Here is a 23,217-nt window from a genome sequence, read left to right as displayed (position 1 = left end):
AAAACAATGGGCTTGATATTCATTTCTTTGAGAGCTAAAAAGTTTGGGGAAAACTTTTTTCTTATGTTTTTGGCCTTGCTTACTCATGCCCTGGCCCATTTTCCAGTTGTCTCCTTGCCTGTGTGGTTCTAAGCCTGAAGCCATGAGTGGTCTGGCTCTAGCATCTCTAACTCTGGGCTTTTTCTCCCTCAGATAGATGAAACTCAGTTTAAGAAGATTCTTGGCTACATCAAGTCTGGGAAGGAGGAAGGGGCGAAACTGCTCTGCGGTGGAGGGGCGGCTGCTGACCGTGGCTACTTCATCCAGCCCACCGTGTTTGGAGATGTGCAAGATGGCATGACCATTGCAAAGGAGGAGGTCAGCATGGGTCCAATGCTTGAGGGAATATTCTTAGGAGAAGCGGACAGTTCAGTCCAGCATCTTGACCCATCAGCTGGCCTTGGGCCAAATCCTGGCTCTACGTCTAGGACAAATTATTCACAATTCACTTCTGATCTCATGCTTCTCCTCTTCAGTTTCTGTGACTGCCAGTGGCTGGGGATAACCCCTGAATCCCTTGGCATAGCCTATAGGCCCTGTGTGTCCTGATCCCTGTGAGCTGTGAGTCAAGGAATGACTCTGCCTGGTGCTTCTCGTGGCCTTCACATAAGCAGGACACCGGACTAGATCAAAGGGCTGACTTCCCCATGTGGCAAGAGTCCTTTGATCTCCTGCTTGGCACTGATTATAAACTCAGGGCAGCAGCTCCAGCTCATTCATTGGCTCATTTCACAAATAATTTTTGAATGCCTCTATGTGCCAGGTGCTCTACAAACACTGGACACCCAGGGGTATCCAACTCTGCCCTTGGCAAGTTCAGACTCACTCCACTTCCCCCAGCTGGATTAAGCCCTTTTAGAGGTCCTACGCAGAGAAAATATTATACTGTCACCCCCTTCCGTGGATAATTCAAAATAAAATAATACTAAAATGCAAAGTCAGGGTAAGAAAGTACCTCAGAATTCTGCCCCTTTTCTCAAGACAATTTTGACACTTTTTAAAAAAAAACACAATGGAAATAGAAAATACCCATTTTCTAGAAGGGCAGGATGCCTCTGCTTTGCTAGTGCCTCAAGTGCAAGATGCCCCATCCCACAGGCCTTGCTCCAACCATGATGGGCTCTTGGCTGTCTTCTTCCATCTTTGTCTTGATACTCTCCACACAGTCCTGGAATCAGCCATTTTTTCAAGAAGTCCTAGTTCCTTATAGAGGAGAAAAGGATTTCATGAGAATGGGCACTGAGTGTGCTGGTGCCTAGGACTCTGTTTCCCTCCTCTCTGCTCCTCACCCCTAATCTAGTTTGGCCAGTTTCTGCTCCTATGGTGTTACAGTTTGACTATCACTCCGAGAAGTCTTTCCTGATCCCCCGCCTCCCACCACTTAAGCCAGGTAGCTCCTCTGGACTCCCATCACTCATCCTCCTGCTTGTCATGGTCATATGACAATCACGCCAATCACGTGAATACATCAGGATCTGTTTCCCCCCACCCCTGTCTCTCCCTTCATTAGGCTAAGAGCAGCTACACCCCATCAGCAACAAGTACATCTCGTCCCATGTTTTGGTTTCTATTACTCACTAGAAGGAACCAGGATTCCCTGAAGAAGTGACTCAGAAATAGGACAGGGAACGTACTAAGATAATCCTGGAACATCTTGAGATCAGAGACCCTATCTGTTCACAGTTGTTTCTTCAGCCTTTGGTGTGTGTTTTGCTGAATGACTTAAATTATTTGAAACTAAATCTACATGTAACCTGTCAGTGCAAGTCCCTACTTGCAGGACTGTTGAGAATAAGAAAAGGTGTGTAAGGCCCGTGGCACATGGAAGGTAACCAGTTCCCATTATTGTCCTTCCCTCTGTGTTCCAGTGAGCGCTGGAGCTGTCATCTCCCTCCTTGGGCTCGTAACCACATCTGGAATCACCTGTTCCACGCTGTGAAAGCTGGATAACAGGTGGTTCTGTGTCTGCTGTGCCTACCCACTGTGTTCTCTCACCCTAGATCTTTGGGCCAGTGATGCAGATTCTCAAGTTCAAGACCATAGAGGAAGTCATTGGGAGAGCCAACAATTCCAAGTACGGGCTGGCCGCAGCTGTCTTCACAAAGGACTTAGACAAGGCCAATTATCTGTCTCAAGCCCTTCAGGCTGGCACCGTGTGGTAAGTGCCTCCTAGCAGCCTTTCACAACTCAGGCAGAGATCCCCAAGCCCAGGGTCTTCTGGAATACACTGCTCACATCCCAAAATTGGGGTGCTGGGTTCAGTTCCCCCTGGGTCAGGGTGTGGTACAGCAGATGGAGGTTTCCTATCTCTTCGCCTTCAGGAGATTAAACTTCCCTCCAGCACATTTTCCCATGCAGCTGTCCTTGGGCAGATGGATGACTGGGGCTCCACCCAAGCTGTAAGGAGCAAGAGACCAGAGCTGAAGGCTTACACTTAGGTAACATGGGTCTTAAAAGCTTAGCACCTACATCACGCCCACTAGGATGGCTGCAATTTAAAATGCAGAAAATACCAAGTGTTGGTTAGTATGTGGAAAAATTGGAACCCTTGCATGTTGCTGGTGGGAATGTAAAATGTTGCAGCTACTGTAGAAAAGTCTGGCAGTTCCTCAGTAAGTTAAACACAAAATTATCATAGGACCCAGAAATTCTACTCCTAGGTATATACCCAAGAGAAAAAAACAAACAAACAAACATCCACTCCAAAAAGTGTATTTGAATGTTCACAAATTATTCACAATAGTCGAAAGGTGGAAACAACATAAATGTCCATCAGCTGATGAATGGATACACAAAATGTGGTTTATCCACGCAATGGAATATTCAGCCATGAAGAGGAATGAAGAATTGACACCTGCTACAACATGGATGAACCTTGAAAACATTACTACTAAATGAAAGAAGCCAGACACAGAAGGCCACATATTATATGATTCCATTTATATGAAATGTCCAGAAAAGGCAAATCTACAGAGACAGAAAGTAGATTAGGGGCTGCCAGGGGCTGGGGAAGGCGGGAATAGGGAGTAACTACTATTTACTGGGTATAGGGTTTCTTTCTGGGGTGATAGGAATGTTCTGGAGTTAAATAGAGGTGATGGTTGCACAACATTATAAATATGCAATAAAGCACTGTATCATATACTTTTAAATGCTAAGGTTTTGGAGTTTCCGTCATGGTGCAGTGGAAAGGAATTCAACAAGGAACCAGGAGGTTGTGGGTTCAATCCCTGGCCTCACTCAGTGGGTTAAAGATCTGGTGTTGCCCATGAGCTGTGTAGGTGGCAGATGCAGCTAGGATCCTATGCTGCTGTGACTGTGGCGTAGGCCAGCAGCTATAGCTCCAATTCGACCCCTAGCCTGGGAATCTCCATATGCTGCAATTGTGGCCCTAAAAAGCAAAATAAATAAATAAATAAAAATAAAGTGCTATGGTTTTTTTTGTTTGTTTGTTTTTGTTTTTTGCTTTATAGGGCCACACCTATGGCATATGGAGATTTCCAGGCTAGGGGTCGAATCAGAGCAATAGCTGCTGGCCTATACCACAGCCACAGCAACACAGGATCCCAGCTGCGTTTGCAACCTACACCACAGCTCATGCAATGCCGGGTCCTTAACCCACTGAGTGAGGCCAGGGATTGAACCTGTGTCCTCACAGATACTAGTCAAATTAGTTTCCACTGAGCCATGATGGAAACTCCTAAAGTGATAAGTTTTAAATTTAGTTAAAATGAGTAATTTTCAAAAATTGCCCCCCAAAGCTTAGCACCTAGTTAGCAAAAATGATTCATTAAAATGGGAAGCTAGCACGTCAGGCACCCTGTTACTGATATCCACCTGTGACCATATCAAGAAGGACGAGATAACATGGCTTTATTTCATGTGACCTGCTCAGGAGTCCAGTATGGCTAGTTGTTAGTAGGGTTCTACCCATCTGTTTTTCTCAGTAAAATTTTAGAGCTGAACAGGAGGTCCCAGGGATAGGGATACTTATCCCCCACCCCAAGAGCTACTTCTGAAATCTCATCTCAAATTATAGGGTCAACTGCTATGACGTGTTTGGGGCCCAGTCACCGTTTGGTGGCTACAAACTGTCTGGGAGTGGCCGGGAGCTGGGAGAGTATGGGCTGCAGGCATACACGGAAGTAAAAACTGTGAGTATGGGTACCTTCCCAGCCCCGACCCCACCCTGCCCTTGTGCCAGAGTCCCTCAGTACTTATCGGTAGTTTCTTGTTTTCAGCCACGGAAGCTACAAAAGACCCAGTTTTTGCTCTATCTCGTGAGGAATAACCGGGGTCTTGGCCACCAATATGCCCCCATAGTCCTTTGCTGGACTTTGTTATACACTAAGTTCTGTAACACCTAGAAGGAGGCAAAGACCCCAGTGGACTGAAACAGCGAGAAAAAATGTCTAATAAGAATCAAGCTATGAGGCATTAGGTTTCAAGGGCCATAAAAATACCTATATCCTTTGCTTTGCAGTTTGAACAAGGAATATAGCCTGAAGAACTAGTCAAAAATACAAAGATCTAAAGTCCTGTTTCCATAAATACCCATCATAGTGTTCTCTCTAACAGGGAAAAATCAGATGTAACCCAAATGTCCAATACATTATAGAATATGAAGTAGGTGTTTAAGTATTTCAACAGGATACTTGATATGGAAAATGCTCATCGTTTAAAGTAAAAAAGCAGATACCAAGTAATATATGCAGTATAAGCCCAATTTAAAAACCATATATGCACATATATAGATACTCATAATCTTTATCAATATGAAAAAGGAAAGATACTAAAGTGAAAATGATTTTATCTCTGCAGTGAACATCAATTACAATTTAGTCAGGAAACATACTCACAAATGATACTTTAAGAAAAGAGAAATGGGAGGAGCTGGGCTTTTCTAGGATTGGGAAAGAAGGCTCAGGGCAACCAAATGAGCCCAGGGTTGGGTGGGAGGGCAGGGGCAGGATGCAAAAGGGAGAACAGAGCAAGAAAAGGCAAACAGTGGTGTTCATTCAACATTACAGTGGTGAACCTGAGAATAAACTTTGTATAAAATGTAACTCTAATAAGATATAACACGTCTTCTCAGGAAGATCACTGGAATAAAGTAAAACATGTTTACTTATTTACTGAAATCTTTCCTGTATATATAAGCGGTGAGAACTAGATTTGAAATCGACACTGAGGGGAAGAAATTATTTAGGCATGGAGTGAGGGGGGAGGGAGGGCTGGAACTGAACCCCAAGGAACTGCAGTATCTGAGGACTGATGGGAGGGCAGTGGGAGAGCCTGAAAAGGAGAGGCTTGAGTTGAGGTGATTCATGGAGGAATCTTAAGTGGAAGCTGCTAACGTTAGAGGCCTCAGGAACTGAGGTGTTAGGGAGAACAGAATGGGAGAAGGCTTTTGAAGAAAGAAGTGGCAGGACTTCATGGCTTGGGAGGGTTAGAGGATGCAGGTGAAGGAAGCAAAGCTGATGCAGCCCAGCACCTACCTACACTGTGCTTAGTGCTCCTGATAAAGATTCCTATATTCTGAGCTTGAGGAATTCAAATGATGACACTAACAAATATAGGGTTTTTTTTGAAAGAGAAGTCAAGTTTGCAAGGGGGACTGACGAGAAAATCTCTTCCTTTAGACTCATTTTTACTGACAGTTTGTGCTGGAATCTGGGCTAGACTTTCTTCTGTATGTTACCTCATTTAATAATCACAACAACCCCATGGAGATATGGCTGCTATCCCATTTTACACATGAGGGAACCAGGCACACAGAGGTGAAGCACTTGCCCAGTGGGGGGTAAAGCTTGTATTCAGCCCCACATCTATCTGAATCAGGAATCTTCCCATTTAACACACTGAGACACCTGTGAGCTTGAGCACATTACCTTTTTCTGGTTCTGATTCTTGTGGAGGAATGTAGGGATCCAGGTTAGGCACTATGGACATTTGGGGTTGGGTAATTCTTTGTTGTGGTGTTGCCCTGTGCAGCGTAGGATGTCAAGCAGCATCTTGGACTTTTGCCCATTAGATGCCTGTAGCAAAGTCCCCTCAGCCATGACAATCAAAAAATGTTTCCAGACATTGCCCACAGTTCCCTGGAGGCCACAGCAGCCCCCAGTTGAGAATGATTAGGTCAAAGAGGCAGAGTGTGAGCTCATGCAGAACACAGCCCCAGCAGTTGCTGGTACTGGCCAGCTGACCACTGAGATGTTAGAAGTCAGGAAAGCCCTTGTGCTTACAGCTGGGGCAACACCCAGCTGAGGATGCCTGCAGACCATAGGGAAAACAGTAGATTTAACAGCTTCTCTCCCTAACCCCCAGGTCACAGTCAAAGTTCCTCAGAAGAACTCATAAAGAACCATGCTGGCTTTCTTACTCATCCAGTGACGTAAACTTCAAGGACATAAGCAACAAAACCACGAAAAAGGACCCTTGCACAATAAAGTTCTCAAAAGAGAAATTCTACCAGAAAAATCTCTTGGATCAAGAAAGTTCCAGAATTTTAATCAATAAATAGGGTGGGTGTGGGGCAAAAGGTACATGGAAAGCCTTTTAAACTACAACAATGCTACTAGCTTTCGGGCTGCCTTTTCAAACATAAGATTGAAATGTCTCATCCTGTCCATCTGATACACTTCTGTAACTTGCCTTAATGGGGGAAGAAAAAGCCATTGTTTACCACTGTACTATCATTGAGGCAACTAGCACCTTGCTTTGTATTCTGGACTAAAACTCATTAAAAACAATACTACTGTTCACTTTTTGGGTAACTCTTCCTCCATCTCAACCCAAGGAGATGCTGTCACACAGATATGTTGTCCCCTCTGTGCATACATCACGTATACAACTACCACCTCTCCCATGCTGTGGGTCAATAACCTTTGATTCCTGGGTGTAATTAACAAGTATCACTGGCCTTCCCACATGTGGTACGTCCTGTGCTGGACACTGAGGATGACACCTAAACAAGACTCCCAGGGAGTTCCCGTCGTGGCTCAGTGGAAACGAATCTGACTGGTATCCATGAGGATGCAGGTTTGATCCCTGGCCTTGCTCAGTGGGTCGGGGATTTGGTGTTGCCATGAACTGTGGTGTAGGTCACAGATGTGGCTCAGATCCCGGGTTGCTATGGCTGTGGTGTAGGTCGGTGGCTACAGCTCCGATTCAACCCCTATCCTGGGAACCTACATATGCCATGAGTGCAGCCCTAAAAAGACAAATAAATAAATAAAGACTCCCAGCCCCTACCCTCAGGGCAGGAGGTAAACCAGGAAAGACATATTTGATGCCCATGGTTGGTTCTCAGTGTTTTAAGTTCAAATACTTGATCAAACCAAATGAGACAAGAGTCCTGATGGACCAGTTTCATAAGAGACTGATTTGAAAACCAGATGTCCATTTATTCATATTAAGTGAGGTCTGTATTTCCAGGAACCAGACCTTTTGAATCTCATATCTAGAACCTTCTCTTAGTCAAGGGACCTAGCAAATCAGTAATTAGTATTACTGGTAAATTAGCAATCAGAAGATTCCCTAGTGAGCAATGGAACTGGAGCAAAAAGAGTTGAATCACAGTATCAGTTTGTGAGTTACCATTCGGGTTACAGATTCCTTTAAGAATTTGAGGGAAGGTCTGATACTTTCCTAAGAAAAACACACCCACATAGTTTTTGTAGACAGTGTCAGGGGAGTGATGGAACTCACTTGTTGACCCCTGGCCTTATTTCATTGAGGCTAAGCCACGTCTTGATAAGCAATCCCTATTCTGCCAAAGACTAATTTGACTTCTTTGAATAGCATGTCACAATTTTTGTCGTAAATGCATACTATTATTTACTTTTTTCTTTCAAATAGACTCTTTTAAACTGTAAAATTTTTAAAAATACCTTACCGCAATACATAAAAATAGCATTTAACTGTCGTAAGTAGAAATATTAAAAAGACGAAAGAACAGCATTACTAAATTTAAAATAAAATACAAACAAACCTAATCCTTTCAATTACATTTCTGTATTTATATAAATAAATACAATTTTATAGCTGTTTATACCTGAAATAAGTGCCTCATGGAGGTGACAATTTTATGACCAGTCAGCAGTAGGGGAGTATTTTAGTTCACATTGCTTCAAAGTGAAATGGGGTTCACTGCCAATAAAATGATTCTGGATTTTAGCCCTGGTGATGAGCTGCAGCACCAAAGCTGTAACATGTGAACCTAGTGGCAGAGGGCTAAGTTTTGAACCCAGCCCTGTTCTCTCACCTTACTCTGCAACCTCCTAGGCCTTGTGGTACACACTGGGTGTGTGGCGGCACCAGGTCAGCTGAAATGTCTGTCCTCTCAGCAAGTCTTGGGGAGAGTCGTGTTAATCATAGGAATGTAATGGGAGCAGGGTATCCTGAGAGTGCCAGAGCAGATGCCTGGCCTAAGCTGGGCCTGATGGAATTAGAGGTCATGCCCGTCACACTTAATGTGTGTCCATTACAAACACTTATGGGAGGTTACTCAGTGCTAGGTACTGGTGATGCAAAGATGAATAAGACTCGTAAGACACTGTCTATAGAAGCTCAGGATCTGGTGAGGGGACACAGACTCTCAAAAGAGATGATTAGGAGTTCCCATTGTAGCTTAGCAGGTTAAGAACCCGACACAGTGTCCGTGAAGATGCAGGTTCGATCCCTGGCCTTGCTTTGTGGGTTGAGGATCCAGCATTGTCGTGAGCTGTGGTATAGGTCACAGATGTGGCTTGGATCCGGCTTTCCTGTGGCTGTGGGGTAGGCTGGCAGTTGCAGCTCCAATTAGACCCCAGCCTGGGAACTTACATATGCCACAGGTGTGGCCATAAAAAAAAAAAGTCGATTATAATATAACATAGATGCCAGGTGCAATGAGAGCGATAAGGTAGTGACATCATGGAAGGACAAGAAGGAAAGGGAAGAAAGCTCCCTAGATGGTACTCATATTTTTCACTTGCTTTCCAGGCTTCTTGCCAGAAGTTCAATTCCTGAAGCCAGGTTATCTGTCTATAATTTATGCCCTTTATGTAAATGGAAGTACCACACCTATCTGCTTAATATTTACCCTAAGCAATAACCAATGCGTGTCAAAGTCTGATTTGCAAAAGTTAAAAGCATGATTTTTATATTAATAGAAAATGAACACAGGGAGTTCCTGTTGTGGCTCAGCAGGTTATGAACCCGTCTAGTATCCATGAGGATATGGATTCAATCCCTGGCCTTACTCAGGTGTGGCTCGGATCCAGCTTTGCTGTAGCTGTGTATAGGTCAGCAGCTATATCTCTGATTCAACCCCTAGCCTGGGAACCTCCATACGCCACGGAGCCCTAAAAAAAACAATAAAAAAGCAAAACAAAACAAAGAAATGCTAGATTAAGACTGCTGGTTTATGTACTATAAAGCAAGAAACTAACCATGAGTGTTTTGTTTTTAACCAGATAGAAATTATTTGCAGTTGTACTGGACATAAATCTACATATAAATTATTGGTCACTTCACCGAGTGTGAGCTCCTAATTCGTTAACAGGAATTTCAAACAATGCTATGATCTAGGGCAGCTTTTTTTGTAAAAGGCCAAGGTAATAACATGTTAGGCTTTTCAGGCTATGTAACATCTCTGCCACATATTCTTTTTTTGCTTTTTATTTTTGTTTTTTACAATCCTTTAAAAATGGTGGTGGTGGGGGAACCAACATTCTTAACTTGAGAGCTTTACAATAGGCCACAGACTGGATTTGGTTCCCTGGCCATAGTTTGCTGACCCATGTCCTTGAGAATGAGAAAATCATTGGATGGGTCTGTTAAAAACTGTTTTCGTGTAACACTGAAAGGATATCTTCTTGGTCATATTTGTAAGTTTTGGATAATTTACAAATAGGTAGTGATTAAGACAGAGTTTGCCTTTGTATTACCTGAAATCATCTCAGTAACACCACTGGTGGACAAAGCTTATGGTGGGAAACAGAATTACTTGTACATCTCAGTGTCGAGTCTCCCTCCAGAGGTTCAGATTGAACAAAGTCACAGCTTTGAATCAAACTCTGTAAAAGAATCTGCTCTGAAGCTGATGAAACAAAGGAAATGCTAGCTGTGAAAGTCTATAATGTTGATTTTGACATCACAGACACTTATTCATCTCCTTATGCTTTTAGTGACAGGAACCTGTTAGAGCACTAAGTAGCTGTCTGAAAACAAAAAGTTCTCAGGTTATGAACAACCTAATCTCTCTGGGTATTTGGATGTGGGTCAGTCACAGGAGTATTGGGTGTAAAGCTGTTGTTTCTGCCTATAGCCTTACCCAGTATCCAACAGGAAATGCTCTGATTCTGGCTGAATAACGGAGACAAGGAACTTTTCATGCAGCCCAGAGAACCTGGCTGATAAGGCGTTTTCTAAGTGTAGGCGCCACCTTGTGGAAAAAAACTTGTCCACAAATGTTCACAGCAGTACTATTCACAATAGTCAAAAGGTGGAAACAACTCAAATATCCAGATGAATAGATAAACAAAATGTGACCTATTCACATAATGAACTATTATTATTATTCAACCATAAAAGGTATGAAGCACTGATACAGGCTATAATATGGATGAACCTTGAAAACATGATGCTAAGTGAAAGAAGCTGGACATAAAAAAAGGCCATATATTGTCTACATCATGAATATGAAATGTCTAGAATAGGTAAATCCATAGAGACACAAAGTAGATTGGTGGTTGCAGGGGGCTGGGGAAAGGAAGAAAGGGGATGAACAATGGTTATGGGTTTCCTTTGGGAAATGTCCATGAAAATGTCTTGGAACTAGATAGAGATAGCTATACAATATTGTGAATGCCACTTAACTGTTCACTTTTAAAAGATCAATTTTATGTTATGTGAATTTTACCTAAATTAGAAAAAAACCCCACATAACCTCTGGGCCTCTTTTCCTCACAACCCCTACAGTCACACCTGGCTCTCATTCAGCTATTTTGTGAGGGATAACTTTTCTGGAAGCTGTCCATCATTAATAAGTCTACAAATAACAAATGCTGGAGAGGGTGTGGAGAAAAGGGAACCCTCCTACACCATTGGTGGGAATATACATTGGTACATTTGGGGAATGTTTTCCACTATGGAAAAGAGTATGGAGGGTCCTCAGAAAACTAAATATAGAACTACTGTATGATCCAGCAATCCCACTCCTGAGCATATATCCAGACAAAGCCATAATTCATTTTTTAAAAAATTTTTATTTCATTTTGTCTTTTTGCCATTTATTGGGCCGTTCCCATGGCATATGGAGGTTCCCAGGCTAGGGGTCAAATGGCCAGAGCCACAGCAACATGGGATCCGAGCCGTGTCTGTGACCTACACCACGGCTCATGGCAATGCCAGATCCTTAACCCACTGAGCAAGGCCAGGGATCGAACCTGCAACCTCATGGCTCCTAGTCTTATTCATTAACCACTGAGCCACAAAAGGAACTCCAACAAAGCTATAATTAAAAAAGATACATGCACTCTTAATGTTTATTGCAGCACTATTCACAATAGCCAAGACATGGAAACAACCTAAATGTCCCTCGACAGATGAATGGATTAAGATGTGGTACATATATACAATGGAATACTATTCAACCACAAAAAGAACAAAATAATGCCATTTGCAACAACATGGATGCCACTAGAGATTCTCATACTAAGTGAAGTATGTCAGGAAAAGGAAGACAAATACCATATGATATCACTTTATACGTGGAATCTAAAACATGGCACAAATTAACTATATACAAAACAGAAACACTCACAGCCATAGAGAACAAACTTGTGGTTGCCAAGGGGGAGGGGATGGACTGGGAGTTTGGGATTAGTAGATGCAAACTATTACATTTAGAATTGATAAGCAATGAAATCCTACTGTACAGCACAGGGAACTATATCCAATCTCTTGTGATAGAACATGATGGAAGATAATATGAGAGAAAGAGGGGGTGTGTGTGTGTGTATATATATGGGTGGGTCACTTTTGGCACAACGTCAATCAACTATACTTTAATAATAAAAAAAAAAGGCAGCTTTCTGCAAACCAGGAGGAGGGCCTCATCAGGAACTGAATCTGTTAAGCACCTTGATCTTGGACTTCCCAGCCTCCAGAACTGTGAGGAATAAATGTTTATTATTTTTTGTTTTTTATTTATTAAACAATTTTTACTGATGTATAATTGATCTACAACACTACATTAGTTCCATATGTACAACATATTGATTCAGCATTTCTACATATTACATCTGTCACCAAAGTTATTGCAGTATTGACTATATTCCCTATGCTGTACACGTTTCATCCCTGTGACTCATTTATTTTGTAACTGAAGTTTTTACCGCTTAATCTTATTTCATTCATGCCCCATTCCTACTCCTCTCTGGCAACCATTTGTTTGTTCTCTGTATCTATGGTTGTTCTGTTTTATGTATGTACATTTGCTGTTGTTCTTTTTAAAGATTCTACATATAAATAAAATCATATGGTTATTTGTCTTTCTTTGTTGGACTTATTTCACTTAGCATAATATCCTCTTGGTCCATCCATGCTGTTGCAAATGGTAAGATTTCATTCTTCATGGTTGAATAATATTCCATTGTGTGGGGTGTGTATCTATATCTGTATCCATATCTATATCTATAATTTCTTTATCAATTCCTCTATTGCCGGTCACTTAGGTTGCTTTTTTATCTTGGCTATTATAAATAATGCTACAATGATAGGGGTACATATATCTTTTCAAATTAGTGTTTCCCCTAAAAATACCCAGAAGAGGAATTGTTTTAATGCATGGCAGTTCTATTTTTAATTTTCTGACGACCTTCTCTCCTGTTTTCTATAGTGACTGTTCCAATTTACATTTCCACCAGCACTGCATGAAGTTTCCCTTTTCTGAACATCCTTACCAACACCTGTTATTTGTTGCTTTTTTTTTTTTTTTTTTTTGGTCGTCTTTTTAGGGCCACACCCGCGGCATATGGAGCTTTCCAGGCTAGGGGTCACATAAGAGCTGCAGCCGTGGCTTATGCCACAGCCACAGGAATGCTGGATCCAAGCCATGTCTGCAACCTACACCAGTGCTCACAGCAACACTGGATCTTTAACACACTGAGTGAGACCAGGGATTGAAACTGCATGCTCATGGATACTAGTCAGATTTGTTTGTTTCTGCTGAGCCATTATGGGAACTCCTTTGTTGCCTTCTTGATAACAGCCATTCTAACTGGTGTGAGGTCATATCTTACTATGGTCTTGATTTGTCTTCCTCTGATGGTTAGTGATGTTATACATCTTTTTATGTGTCTGTTGGCCATCTATATGTCTTATTTGGAAAAATTTTTACTCAGATTCTCTGCCCGTTTTTCAATTGAGTTGTTTGGTTTTTTGATGTTGAGTTGTAAGAGTTCTTTGTATATTTTGGATATTAATCCCTTATCAGATACGTCTTTTGCAAATATCTTCTTGCATTCTGTAGGCTGCCTTTTTGTTAAGTTTCATATGCTGTACGAAATTTTTTAGTTTGATGTAGTCCCAATTGTTTATTTTTTGCTCCTGTCTGAGGAGATATATCCAAAAAAATAATGCTAAGACCAATGCCAAAGAGTGTACTGCTTATGTTTTGTTCTGGGAGTTTCATGGTTTGCAGTTTTACATTTAAGTCTTTAATCTATTTTGAGAGTGTTTTTGTTTATGGTGTGAGAAAGTTGTTCAGTTTGATTCTTTTGCATGCAGCAGTTCAGTTTTCCCAATGTCATTTATTGAAGAAGCTTTCTTTCCCATTGTATATTCTTCCCCCCTTTTGTCATATATTAATTGCTTACAGTAGTTTGGATTTATTTCTGGGCACTCTATTCTGTTCCATTGATCTATATGTCTGCTGTTTTTGTGCCAGTACCATATTGTTTTGATTACTGTTGCTTTGTAGTATTGTTTGAAATAATGAAGTGTGATACCTCCAGCTTTGTCCTTCTTTCTCAAGGTCATTTTGGCTATTCAAGGTTTTTTGTGTTTTTTAATGCAAATTTTAGAATTCTTTGTTCTAGTTCTGTAGAAAATGCTGTTGGTAGTTTGATAGGGATTGCCTTGAACAGTACGGTCATTTTAACAATATTAATTCTTCCCATTCATGAGTGAAGTATTTTCCTTTTTGTTGTGTTTTTGAGTTCTTTCACCAATGTCTTATACTTATCTGAGTACAGGGCTTTCATCTCCTTAGATCTATTATTAGGTTTTTTACTGTTTTTGATGCAATTGTGAATAGGATTTTTAAAAAAATTTCTTTCTGATCGTTCCTTGTTAGTGTATAGAAATATAACAGATTTGTTATATTAATTTTGTATATGACAACTTTACTGAATTTATTAGTTCTAATTTTTTTGGTGGCATCTTTATGATTTATGATATGTAGTATCATGTCATATGCAAACATTGAGTTTTACTTCTTCCTTTCCAATTTGTATTCCTTTTATTTTTTTTTCTTTGTCTGATTAATGTGTCTAGTACTTCCAATACTGTGTTGCATAAAAGAGTAAGACTGTGCATCATTATTCTGTTTCTGAACTTAGAGGAAATGCTTTCAGCTTTTCATCTTTAAGTTTGATATTTGCTGTGGGGTTGTTACATATGGCTTTTATTATGATGAGGTATGTCCCCTCTTTGCACTTTGTTGAGAGTTCATTTGGTTTTTATTGTTCAGTTTGATGTGGTACATCACACTGATTGATTTGTGGATATTGAACCATCCCTGTATCCCTGGGATAAATTCCACTTGATCATGGTGAATGATCCTTTTAGGGTATTTTTTTTTTTTTGTCTTTTTTCTTTTTAGGGCCACACCCATGGCATATGGAAGTTCCCAGGCTAGGGGGTCTAATCAGAGCTATAGCTGCAGGCCTACACCAGAGGCACAGCAATGCCAGATCCTAGCCACATCTGCAAACTACACCATAGCTCACAGCAACTCTGGATCCTTAACCCACTGAGGCCAGGGATCACACCTGCAACCTCATGGTTCCTAGTTGGGTTAATTTCTGCTGCACCATGATGGGAACTCCCTTTTAGTGTATTTTTGAATGGTTTGCTAACATTTTGTTGAGGACTTTTGCAGTTGCGTTCATCAGCGATACTTGTCTGTAATTTTCCTTTTTTTGTGTGTTGTGTCTTTGTCTGGTTTTGGTATCAATGTGATGCTGGCTTCACAGAATTTCAGAAGCATTCCTTCCTCTTCAAATTTTAAAAAAATTGTTTGAGAAGGATAGGCATTAACACTTCTTTAAATATTCGGTAGAATTTACCTTTGAAGCCATCTGGGTCCTGGACTTTTGTTTGTTGGGAGTGGGTTTTTTATTTAATTTACTGATTCAATTTAATTACCGGTAATTGGTTTATAGTTTCTATTTCTTTCTGATTCGGTCCTGGTAGATTGTACACTTCAAGGAATTAATCCACTTCTTTTAGGCGTCCATTTTATTGACATATATTTGTTTATAGTAATCTCTTATGATCCTTTGTATTTTTCAAATACAAGGTTTGGTCTCTTTCATTTTAACTCATTTATTTTGGCTTTTTTTTTCTTGATGATTCTGACTAAAGGTTTATCATTTTCATTTCTCTTTAAAGAACAACCTCTTAGTTTCATTGATTTTTTTTTAAGTCTCTATTGCATTTGCTTCAGCTCTGATCTTTATGGTTTCTTTCCTTCAACTAATTTTGGGTTTTGTTTCCTCTTATTTTTCTTTTAGGTGTAAGGTTTGGTTGTATGTTTGACAGTTTTTTCTTGTTTCTGAGGTAGGCTTGTATCATTACAAACTTTCTCATTAGAACACATTTGCTGCATGATCCATAGAGTTTGGATCATGGTGTTTCCATTTTCATTTGTCTCCAGGTACTGTTTGATTTCCTCAGTGACTCATGGGTTGTTTAGTAGCACACTGTTTAGCCTCCACATTTGTATTTTTTGCCATTTTTTCTTGTAGTTGATTTCCAGTCTTACACCATAGTGGTTGGAAAACATGCTTGGTATGATTTCAATTTTCTTAAATTTATTGAAATTCATTTTGTGGCCTAGCATGTGACCTATCATGGAGAATGTTTCATGTGCACTTGAAAATAAAAAAAAAAAAAAAAAGAAAATAATTTGCAGCCTGGCACTTTCACAGAGAAAGTTGTATATATATCTACGAAGATAGTCCATCTAATCTGTCACTTAAGGCCAGTGTTTCCTTATTGATTTTCTTTCTTTTTTTTTTTTTTTTTTTTTTTTTTTTTTTGGCTTTTTAGGGCCACAGGTGCAGCATATGGAAGTTCCTGGGTAAGGAGTTGAATTGGAGCTACAGCTGCTGGCCTACACTACAGCCACGGCAACGTGGGTCTGAGCCATGTCTGTCACCTACACTGCAGCTCATGGCAATGGTGGATCCTTAACCCAATGAGTGAGGCCAGGGATCAAATCTGCATCCTCATGGATAATAGTTGGGTTCACAACCACTGAGCCACAATGTGAACTCCTCTTTTTCCTTCTTTTGCTTTCTTCCCTTGTAATTTTACAGTTATTCTTAATGTTATGTTTGGATTCCTTTCTCTCTTATGTGTGTACCTATTACAGTTCTTTTTTTGGTTTGTGGTTATTAGTGGGTTTATATAACAGTCATATATATACACGATTATTTTAAGTTGATCTCTTAACAATGCTGCATATTCACTGTATTGAATATTACTGACCTGTTGTGTGTATCCCTTAACCACTGATTATGGATATAATTTTATTACTTTTGTCTTTTAACCGTCCTACTAGCCCTATACACGGTTGACTTACTAACTTGACTGTGTATTTGTCTTTACCAATGACATTTTTTTCTTTCACAATTTTTATGTTTCTGGTTGTAGTCTTTTCTTTTTCATTTAGAGAAGTCCCTTTCACATTTCTTGTAAAGCTGGTTTAGTGTTGCTGAACTCTTGGTTTTTGTTTGTCTGCAAAACTTTTTGTCTCTCCTTAAAATCTGAATTCTAACCTTGCTGGGTAGAATATTCTTGGTTATAGTTTTTCTCCTCTTTATCACTTTAAATATATTGTGTCACCCCTTGTGGTCTGCAAAGTTTCTGCTGAAAAGTCAGCTGACAGTCTCGTGGAGTTCCTTTGTGTGTAGGTAGTTGCTTTTCCCATGCTGCTTTTACTAATACTGTCTTTAACTTTTTTTCAATTTTAATTACAATGTGTCTTAGTGTGGACCTCTTTGTGATGATCTTGTTTATGACTCTCTGTGCTTCCCACTCTAGGATATCTGCTTCCTTTCCCTGGTTAGGAAAGTTTTCAGCTATTATGTCTTCAACTAAGTTCTCTGCCCCTTTCTGTCTCTATTTTCCTTTTGAGCCTCTATAATGTGGATGTCAATATGCTTGATGTTGTCCCAGAAGTCCCTTAAACTAGTCTCCCCGCCCTCATTTTTTCATTGCCACACTTGCAGCATATGGAAGCACCCAGACCAGGGATTGCATTGGAGTTGCAGCTGTAAACCATGCCACAAATGTGGCAATGCCAGATCCCTTAACTAACTGTGCCTGGCCAAGGATCAAATCCGTGCCTTCAAAGTGACCTGAGCCACTCAGTCAGATTCTTAAGTCATGGCAACACAGCAGGAACTCCCCTTATAGTATTCTTATTTTTTGAAATTATTTTTTCTGTGTTCAGTTTGGGCGACTTCTACTACCCTGTGTTCCAGTTTGCTGATATGTTCCTCTGTATCTTCTAATCTATTTTGATTCCTTCTTGTATATTTTTTAATTTCCATTATTGTATTCTTCAGCTGTTTGGTTCTTCATGTTTTCTCTTTATTAAGCTTCTTACTGTGTTCATCTATTCCTCTCCAAATGATGCTCTCTGAACATCTTTATAATCATTACCTTGAATTTTTAATGGTAGATTGCTCAACTCCACTTTGCTTAGTCTTCTTTTGGGGTTTTACCTTGTTCCTTCATTTGGAACACACTTCTTTTGCTTCATTTTGCATAACCCTCTGCTTTTGCTTTTATGTATTAGGTAGACTGGTTATGTTTCTTAATCTTGGAGAAGTGGCCTTAATAGCTATGTGGCTTAGCAGCACACTCTCCTCTGGTTACCAGAGCTATATGCTCTTGTACGCTACGTGGGTCCTTCTATTGTCATGGGGCTGACCACTATGGGTACACTAATAGGCAGGGCTGTCCCCCAGCCTGGTTGGTTGCCAGGCTCTGCCTCGTGCATAGGCTACTGGCCCAATGGCTGGGAGGACTCCAAAATGGCACTTGGCAAAACCAATGTCCTCATCGTAGACTGGGCTCCTAAAAATGGCTGCCATCAGTCTATGCCCCAGTGGGGAGTCCCAATTGTGTTCTGCCTCTCCTGGAAGCTCTCCAAGATCAGCAAGTGGGTCTGACCAAGGCCCCTTTCAAATTACTGCCTCTGTGCTGGGCTCTCAGTGTATGTGAGATTTTGCATATGTCCTTTAAGAACAGAGACTCTGTTTCTTATAGCCCTCTGGTTCTCCCATACACAAGTTCCTTTGGCTTTCAAAGCCAGACACTCTGGGGCTGGATTCTTCTGGGTAGCCTACCCTAGAGGTGTGGGTCTTGACTATACTGCAACTCTGCCCTTCTTATCTGCCTAGTTGTGGTTCCTTCTTTATACTTTAGTTGTGGAAAATAATTTCTGCTAGTCTTCAGGTAATTTTCATCAATAGCTGCTCTGTAAATAGTTGTAATTTTGGTGTGACCATGGGATGAGGAGGCCTGCTCATGACCCTGGTCCCGAAGTCAGTGGTGCCACAGAAATAAGAAGAAAGAGACAAATAGAGTGGGGATTAGGGGGCTACAGCCTTCAAGAGGCAATAGCAACCCTCTGAGCCAACTCATGGTTTTTATTTACTCTTTTCTACTTCCTTGTATGTGCAGGGGATACATCGGTATTTTACTTCAAATAGACTGGAAGCAAGATATGCTAGCACAGTCATTCCTAAGCACATAAAGTAATCATAAATGTTTTAGCCCTCCCAGGCCATAATTTGTTGTTTGCTTCAAGCCATCCATGGCTTTTCTCCCACAAATCCCCCAAGGCTCCAGTCCTGAGAATGTCAGAACTACTGGTTTTCCATTAGCAACATCAATGCTTCAGCAATCTTATTTTCAAGATGCCATTCTTTGATGTTGTTCTCATTCGTTTTGCCTCAACGGTCATGAAAGAGTCACAAGACTTTGTAAAGTATAGACTGACATTCTATAGCTACTCTACGGCGCCAATCTTTTCTTTCCATTCTTTGTTATGTCGCATATTCATGCCTCCAACAATGGGAGGAAGTTAGCTCAGGGTCTTGCTACTCACATTTGAACTGGCTTTCCTCAGAACAAATAAGCAGGAGAGGGGTACCCAAGGTAGAAGCCATAGTCTTTCTGTAACCTAATCTCAGACATGACATCCCATCATTGGAAACAAGTCACTAGATCAGTCCACAAGCAGCCCACAAGAGGTGGGCATCATTGAAGGCTATCTTAGGAAGCCTACCATCTCCCAGGCAAAAAATAGAGGAAACATCTCCTTCCTTAGGGCTCTGCCTTCTCTGTTTCTTGACGCCCTCAAAAATTACTTATTAAACACCTACAGTGGGCTGGGTGTTGGGGATGTGATCAATAATACAAATAAGATTCTTTCCCTTGGTGAGATTACTTAGTCTAGTGGGGGAAGAGGACACTAAAGAATAAAGTGAACATACAAATAAAAACTGTGCTAAGTACAAGGAAGTTAATTATGAGATAATAGGCACATCTAATTTAGATTGAGACAAGGGTCAGGCAAAGTCTTTCTGATAAAATAGTACTCAGAAGGTGATTTAAGACGTGTAGAAACTGAGCTGTGTGTGTATGTGTGTGTGGGGAGGGAAGAGTAAGTTTCTAGATAGAGGGAAAGTACATGCAGATAACAACCAATATGTTTAACTGCCAGACTCAGATAATTTAAGGAATGGACCTCATCTCTGCATCTCTATTACATAGGACAGTGCCTGTCTGTGCCAAGAATTGAAAAGTTCTTACTTATTGAATCAATAAATGAATCCAAGGCATCTTCTACTTCCTTACTGTTCAAGTTATTCAGAAATTTTCTCCCAAAGTTCACTGCTGGGTCACATTCTTAGTTTGAATGAGGTAGCATAGGCAAAGCTGCTATAACAAAAAGACATAAATACATAAAAGCTCAACACGACAGAGATTTATTTTTTTTCTCATGTAACAATACTGAGTGGATGTTAAGGTCAACACAGCAGACTTCTCCTTCACTCAGGTATCTTCCATCTTAAAGCCTTGCCTTCTCCATAACCTGGTCATCATCTTCCGGCTGACAAAGTAAGTAAGAGCATCTGTTCATAGATTTTCTGGGCCAGGCCTAGATATATGCACATGTATTCTGCTCACTTTCCACTGGAGGAAAGCATAGGCATATGGCCACACCTTTTTTACGGGGGTTGAGGAATGTAGTGTAGGTAAATGGTCAACAAAGGAGACAACTACGTCTGCACCACAATATATCCAATTACTTATCCTCTAGTACATCACATAAGAACCTCAAATTAACCAGGCAGAAAAGAACTCTGGATTCTCCACTCTCACTCTCATCAAGTCTTTCATTCACTGAATGTCCCATCACCCATACAAGCTGCTTAAGCCAGAAATTATTCTGGATTAGTTTCTTATTCACATTTTCCACACTGAGTCCTTCAGTAAGTCCATTCACCTCTACCTCCGAAACATATCATAAATCCATCTATTCTAACTTTACCGCCACTTTACTGTTGGAACATCATAATCATCTAGGTTACCCCACAGCCTCTTAATAACTGTCCATGTCTCCAATTTTTTTTTGCTTATTACGGCTGTGCCCACAGCATATGGAGGTTCCCAGGCTAGGGGTTGAATTGGAGCTATAGCTGCCAGCCTATGCCACAGGTCACAGCAACACCAGATCCTTAACCCACTGAGCAAGGTCAGGGATCGAACCAACAACCTCATGGTTCCTAGTGGGATTCATTTCTGCCACACAACGGGAAATCCTTTTTTTTTCTCTTTCTTCCATGTCTCCACTTTAACTTGCCCATATTTCACTCTTCATACAGCAGTCTTATCTTTTAAAACATAAATTTGGTATCACTCTTTAGTTTAAAACTTTCCACTGGCTTAGAATAAAATCCAAAGATCTCACCATGACCTCTATGGGTGTATATGATACAGGCCCTGCCCATCTCTCCAACCTTTACCACTCTCTCCTACTCACCTTACTCCAGCTACAATGACAGATGCTCCTTGACCACATTTAGTTTACTTTCACTTTAAGACTTTTCCACATGCTGTTCCATCTGCCCAGAAATCTCCTTGGATTTCTAATGAGACAGCTCCTCCTCATTTATCTGAGGTCTCTGCTTCAAAGTTACCACCTGGGACCTTCCCTGATCACCTACTTGGAAAAAGTCCCCACATCCAGTTATTCTCTTACCTCAGCACCCTGCTGACTTTCTTCTTAGTATCCACAAACTCTGTGCTTTTCCCTCTTTACATTCTGCTTCCTTTTCTGGAAAGTAAGATCTGTAAACAGGTACCATATCTTGTTTCTACTGTTTCCCCAGGATGGAGTTGGCCTGGCACACAGTGGTGCTCAGTAAATAAGTGAATGAACGAAGATCTATCAAGAGGTGATTAGGCAAAAACTCCTGCAAGGTCCTTTGACAGGTTATTGGTGTAACATAACGAGCACAAACCTTGGTTCCAATTTTGACTTCACTAGTTCTCAGCTGTTTGCAAGAGAGTTCCACTTACTTCATCTGTTACTTCATCTGTTATCTCATCTGTTAATAGGGTATAACAATATACTCACCTCAGGAGTTTCCACTGTGGCTCAGCAGGTTACAAACCCGTCTAGTATCCATGAGGATGCCAGTTTGATCCCTGGCCTCGCTCAGTGGGTTAAGGATCCTGAACTGTCACGAACTATGGTGTAGGTCGTGTAGGTCGCAGACACTGCTCAGATCTGGCGTTGCTGTGGCTGTGGTGTAGGCCAGAGGCTACAGTTCCTATTCGACCCCTACCTAGCCTGGGAACTTCCATGTGCCACAGAAGCGGCCCTAAAAAGCAAAAAATACATACATATTTTATATATTCCACATACATACACTTACCTCGAAGAGCCAAATGCCTACTTTATAAAGAATAAGGAAACTAATGGAAAAAAAAAGAGCTTCACGCAAAATGAAAGCCCTGTATACATAACTGTTATTGCTATATATCTGTTCTTACCTCAGGATTCTTCCGGAGGTTCAGTGTCTGACCTCTATCACAAGCCGATATCCTCTGCTTCTTCCGCAGCGTGTTTCTGCTACCATAAATCTAGACCACGACGTTAGGAAAAACACAGAAGGTGAGAAATGTCCCGCTGCCACTCGAATTGGGTGGTAAGGTCCAATAGCCCCGCCTGGTCTGGGGCCTTTGACGTCATCAGCACTGCGCCGTCGCTGCGGAGGGCCCGGGGGCCTGTCCTGAGTTTGGCGCCACCTTGGGGAGGCCTTGGCAGACGCCTGCAAGTCAACTGCGTGGTTCGGGGGCGACTCGGAAACCCCAGCGGACCGCGGCGAGGGGCGCGTGGAGCTGTGGGGGCACGAAGTCTGGCCGCAGGAAGGGCGGCCCGGAGTTCAAGTAGTGCACAGCGCCGGCAGGCGGGCGGCCGGCAGGGCTGCCCGGCGCGGGTGTCCCGGCGATGTGTGGCGCTGAAGCAGCAGCGGGAGCAGCGGCGGCGGCGGCGGCGGCGGCGGGGTCGGCCTCGGCTTCTCGGCGGTGCCGGCGGCGGAGGCGGAGGCGCAGGTTCCTCTTCAGGACCTGGCGAGCCCGGGCCTAAGCGGAGGCCCTTCGAGGCCCCAGCACAGCGCCCCGGATCGGGGCCCTCTCCGCCTCGCCCTGCCCCGGGAGCCTGCCTCCCCGGCCGGGGATGAGGCCGGGAGGCGGCCGCGTGGGGCCCAGCACAAAGGCTTCTTCCCGGGGGCCGCTGCCGCCGCCGCCGCCAGCCTAGAACCGCCCGCCGAGGCCGAGCCGGCGCCGGGGCCTTCATTCCTGCCGGTTCCTGGGGGC

At 41.9% G+C, this 23,217-nt stretch overlaps 2 protein-coding genes across 9 annotated transcripts in view; one reads left to right on the top strand and one right to left on the bottom strand.

Annotated features, from left to right (window-relative positions):
- Window positions 1–6,803, top strand: part of ALDH2 (aldehyde dehydrogenase 2 family (mitochondrial)) — a 30,797-nt gene extending 23,994 nt beyond the window's left edge. Inside the window, 4 exon segments of the mRNA NM_001044611.2 lie at window positions 193–357; window positions 2,040–2,197; window positions 4,079–4,193; window positions 6,367–6,803. Of these exon segments, the coding sequence (NP_001038076.1) occupies window positions 193–357; window positions 2,040–2,197; window positions 4,079–4,193; window positions 6,367–6,399 (471 nt within the window). The 3' untranslated portion in view covers window positions 6,400–6,803.
- LOC102160475 (laforin-like) lies at window positions 2,036–23,214 on the bottom strand. 8 transcript variants are annotated; one of them, XM_021074222.1, is made up of 4 exons: window positions 22,393–23,214; window positions 21,858–21,944; window positions 21,596–21,684; window positions 20,303–20,443 (listed from the first exon to the last, which is right to left on the bottom strand). In XM_021074222.1, the coding sequence occupies exon 1, from the start codon at window positions 23,195–23,197 to the stop codon at window positions 22,496–22,498; it is 702 nt and encodes a 233-aa protein (XP_020929881.1). In that variant the 5' UTR covers window positions 23,198–23,214; the 3' UTR covers window positions 20,303–20,443; window positions 21,596–21,684; window positions 21,858–21,944; window positions 22,393–22,495. The 8 variants fall into 8 exon arrangements, with proteins under 8 accessions (XP_020929879.1, XP_020929880.1, XP_020929878.1 ...); XM_021074224.1 differs by having other exon boundaries at window positions 21,596–21,670; XM_021074220.1 differs by lacking the exons at window positions 20,303–20,443; window positions 21,596–21,684; window positions 21,858–21,944 and adding exons at window positions 2,036–2,436; window positions 20,143–20,271.

The sequence above is a fragment of the Sus scrofa genome, chromosome 14, assembly GCF_000003025.6.
Source record: "Sus scrofa isolate TJ Tabasco breed Duroc chromosome 14, Sscrofa11.1, whole genome shotgun sequence".
NCBI lineage: Eukaryota > Metazoa > Chordata > Mammalia > Artiodactyla > Suidae > Sus > Sus scrofa.
The sequence above is the reverse complement of the archived record's forward strand: the minus strand, read 5'-3'. Positions and strand labels throughout refer to the sequence as shown.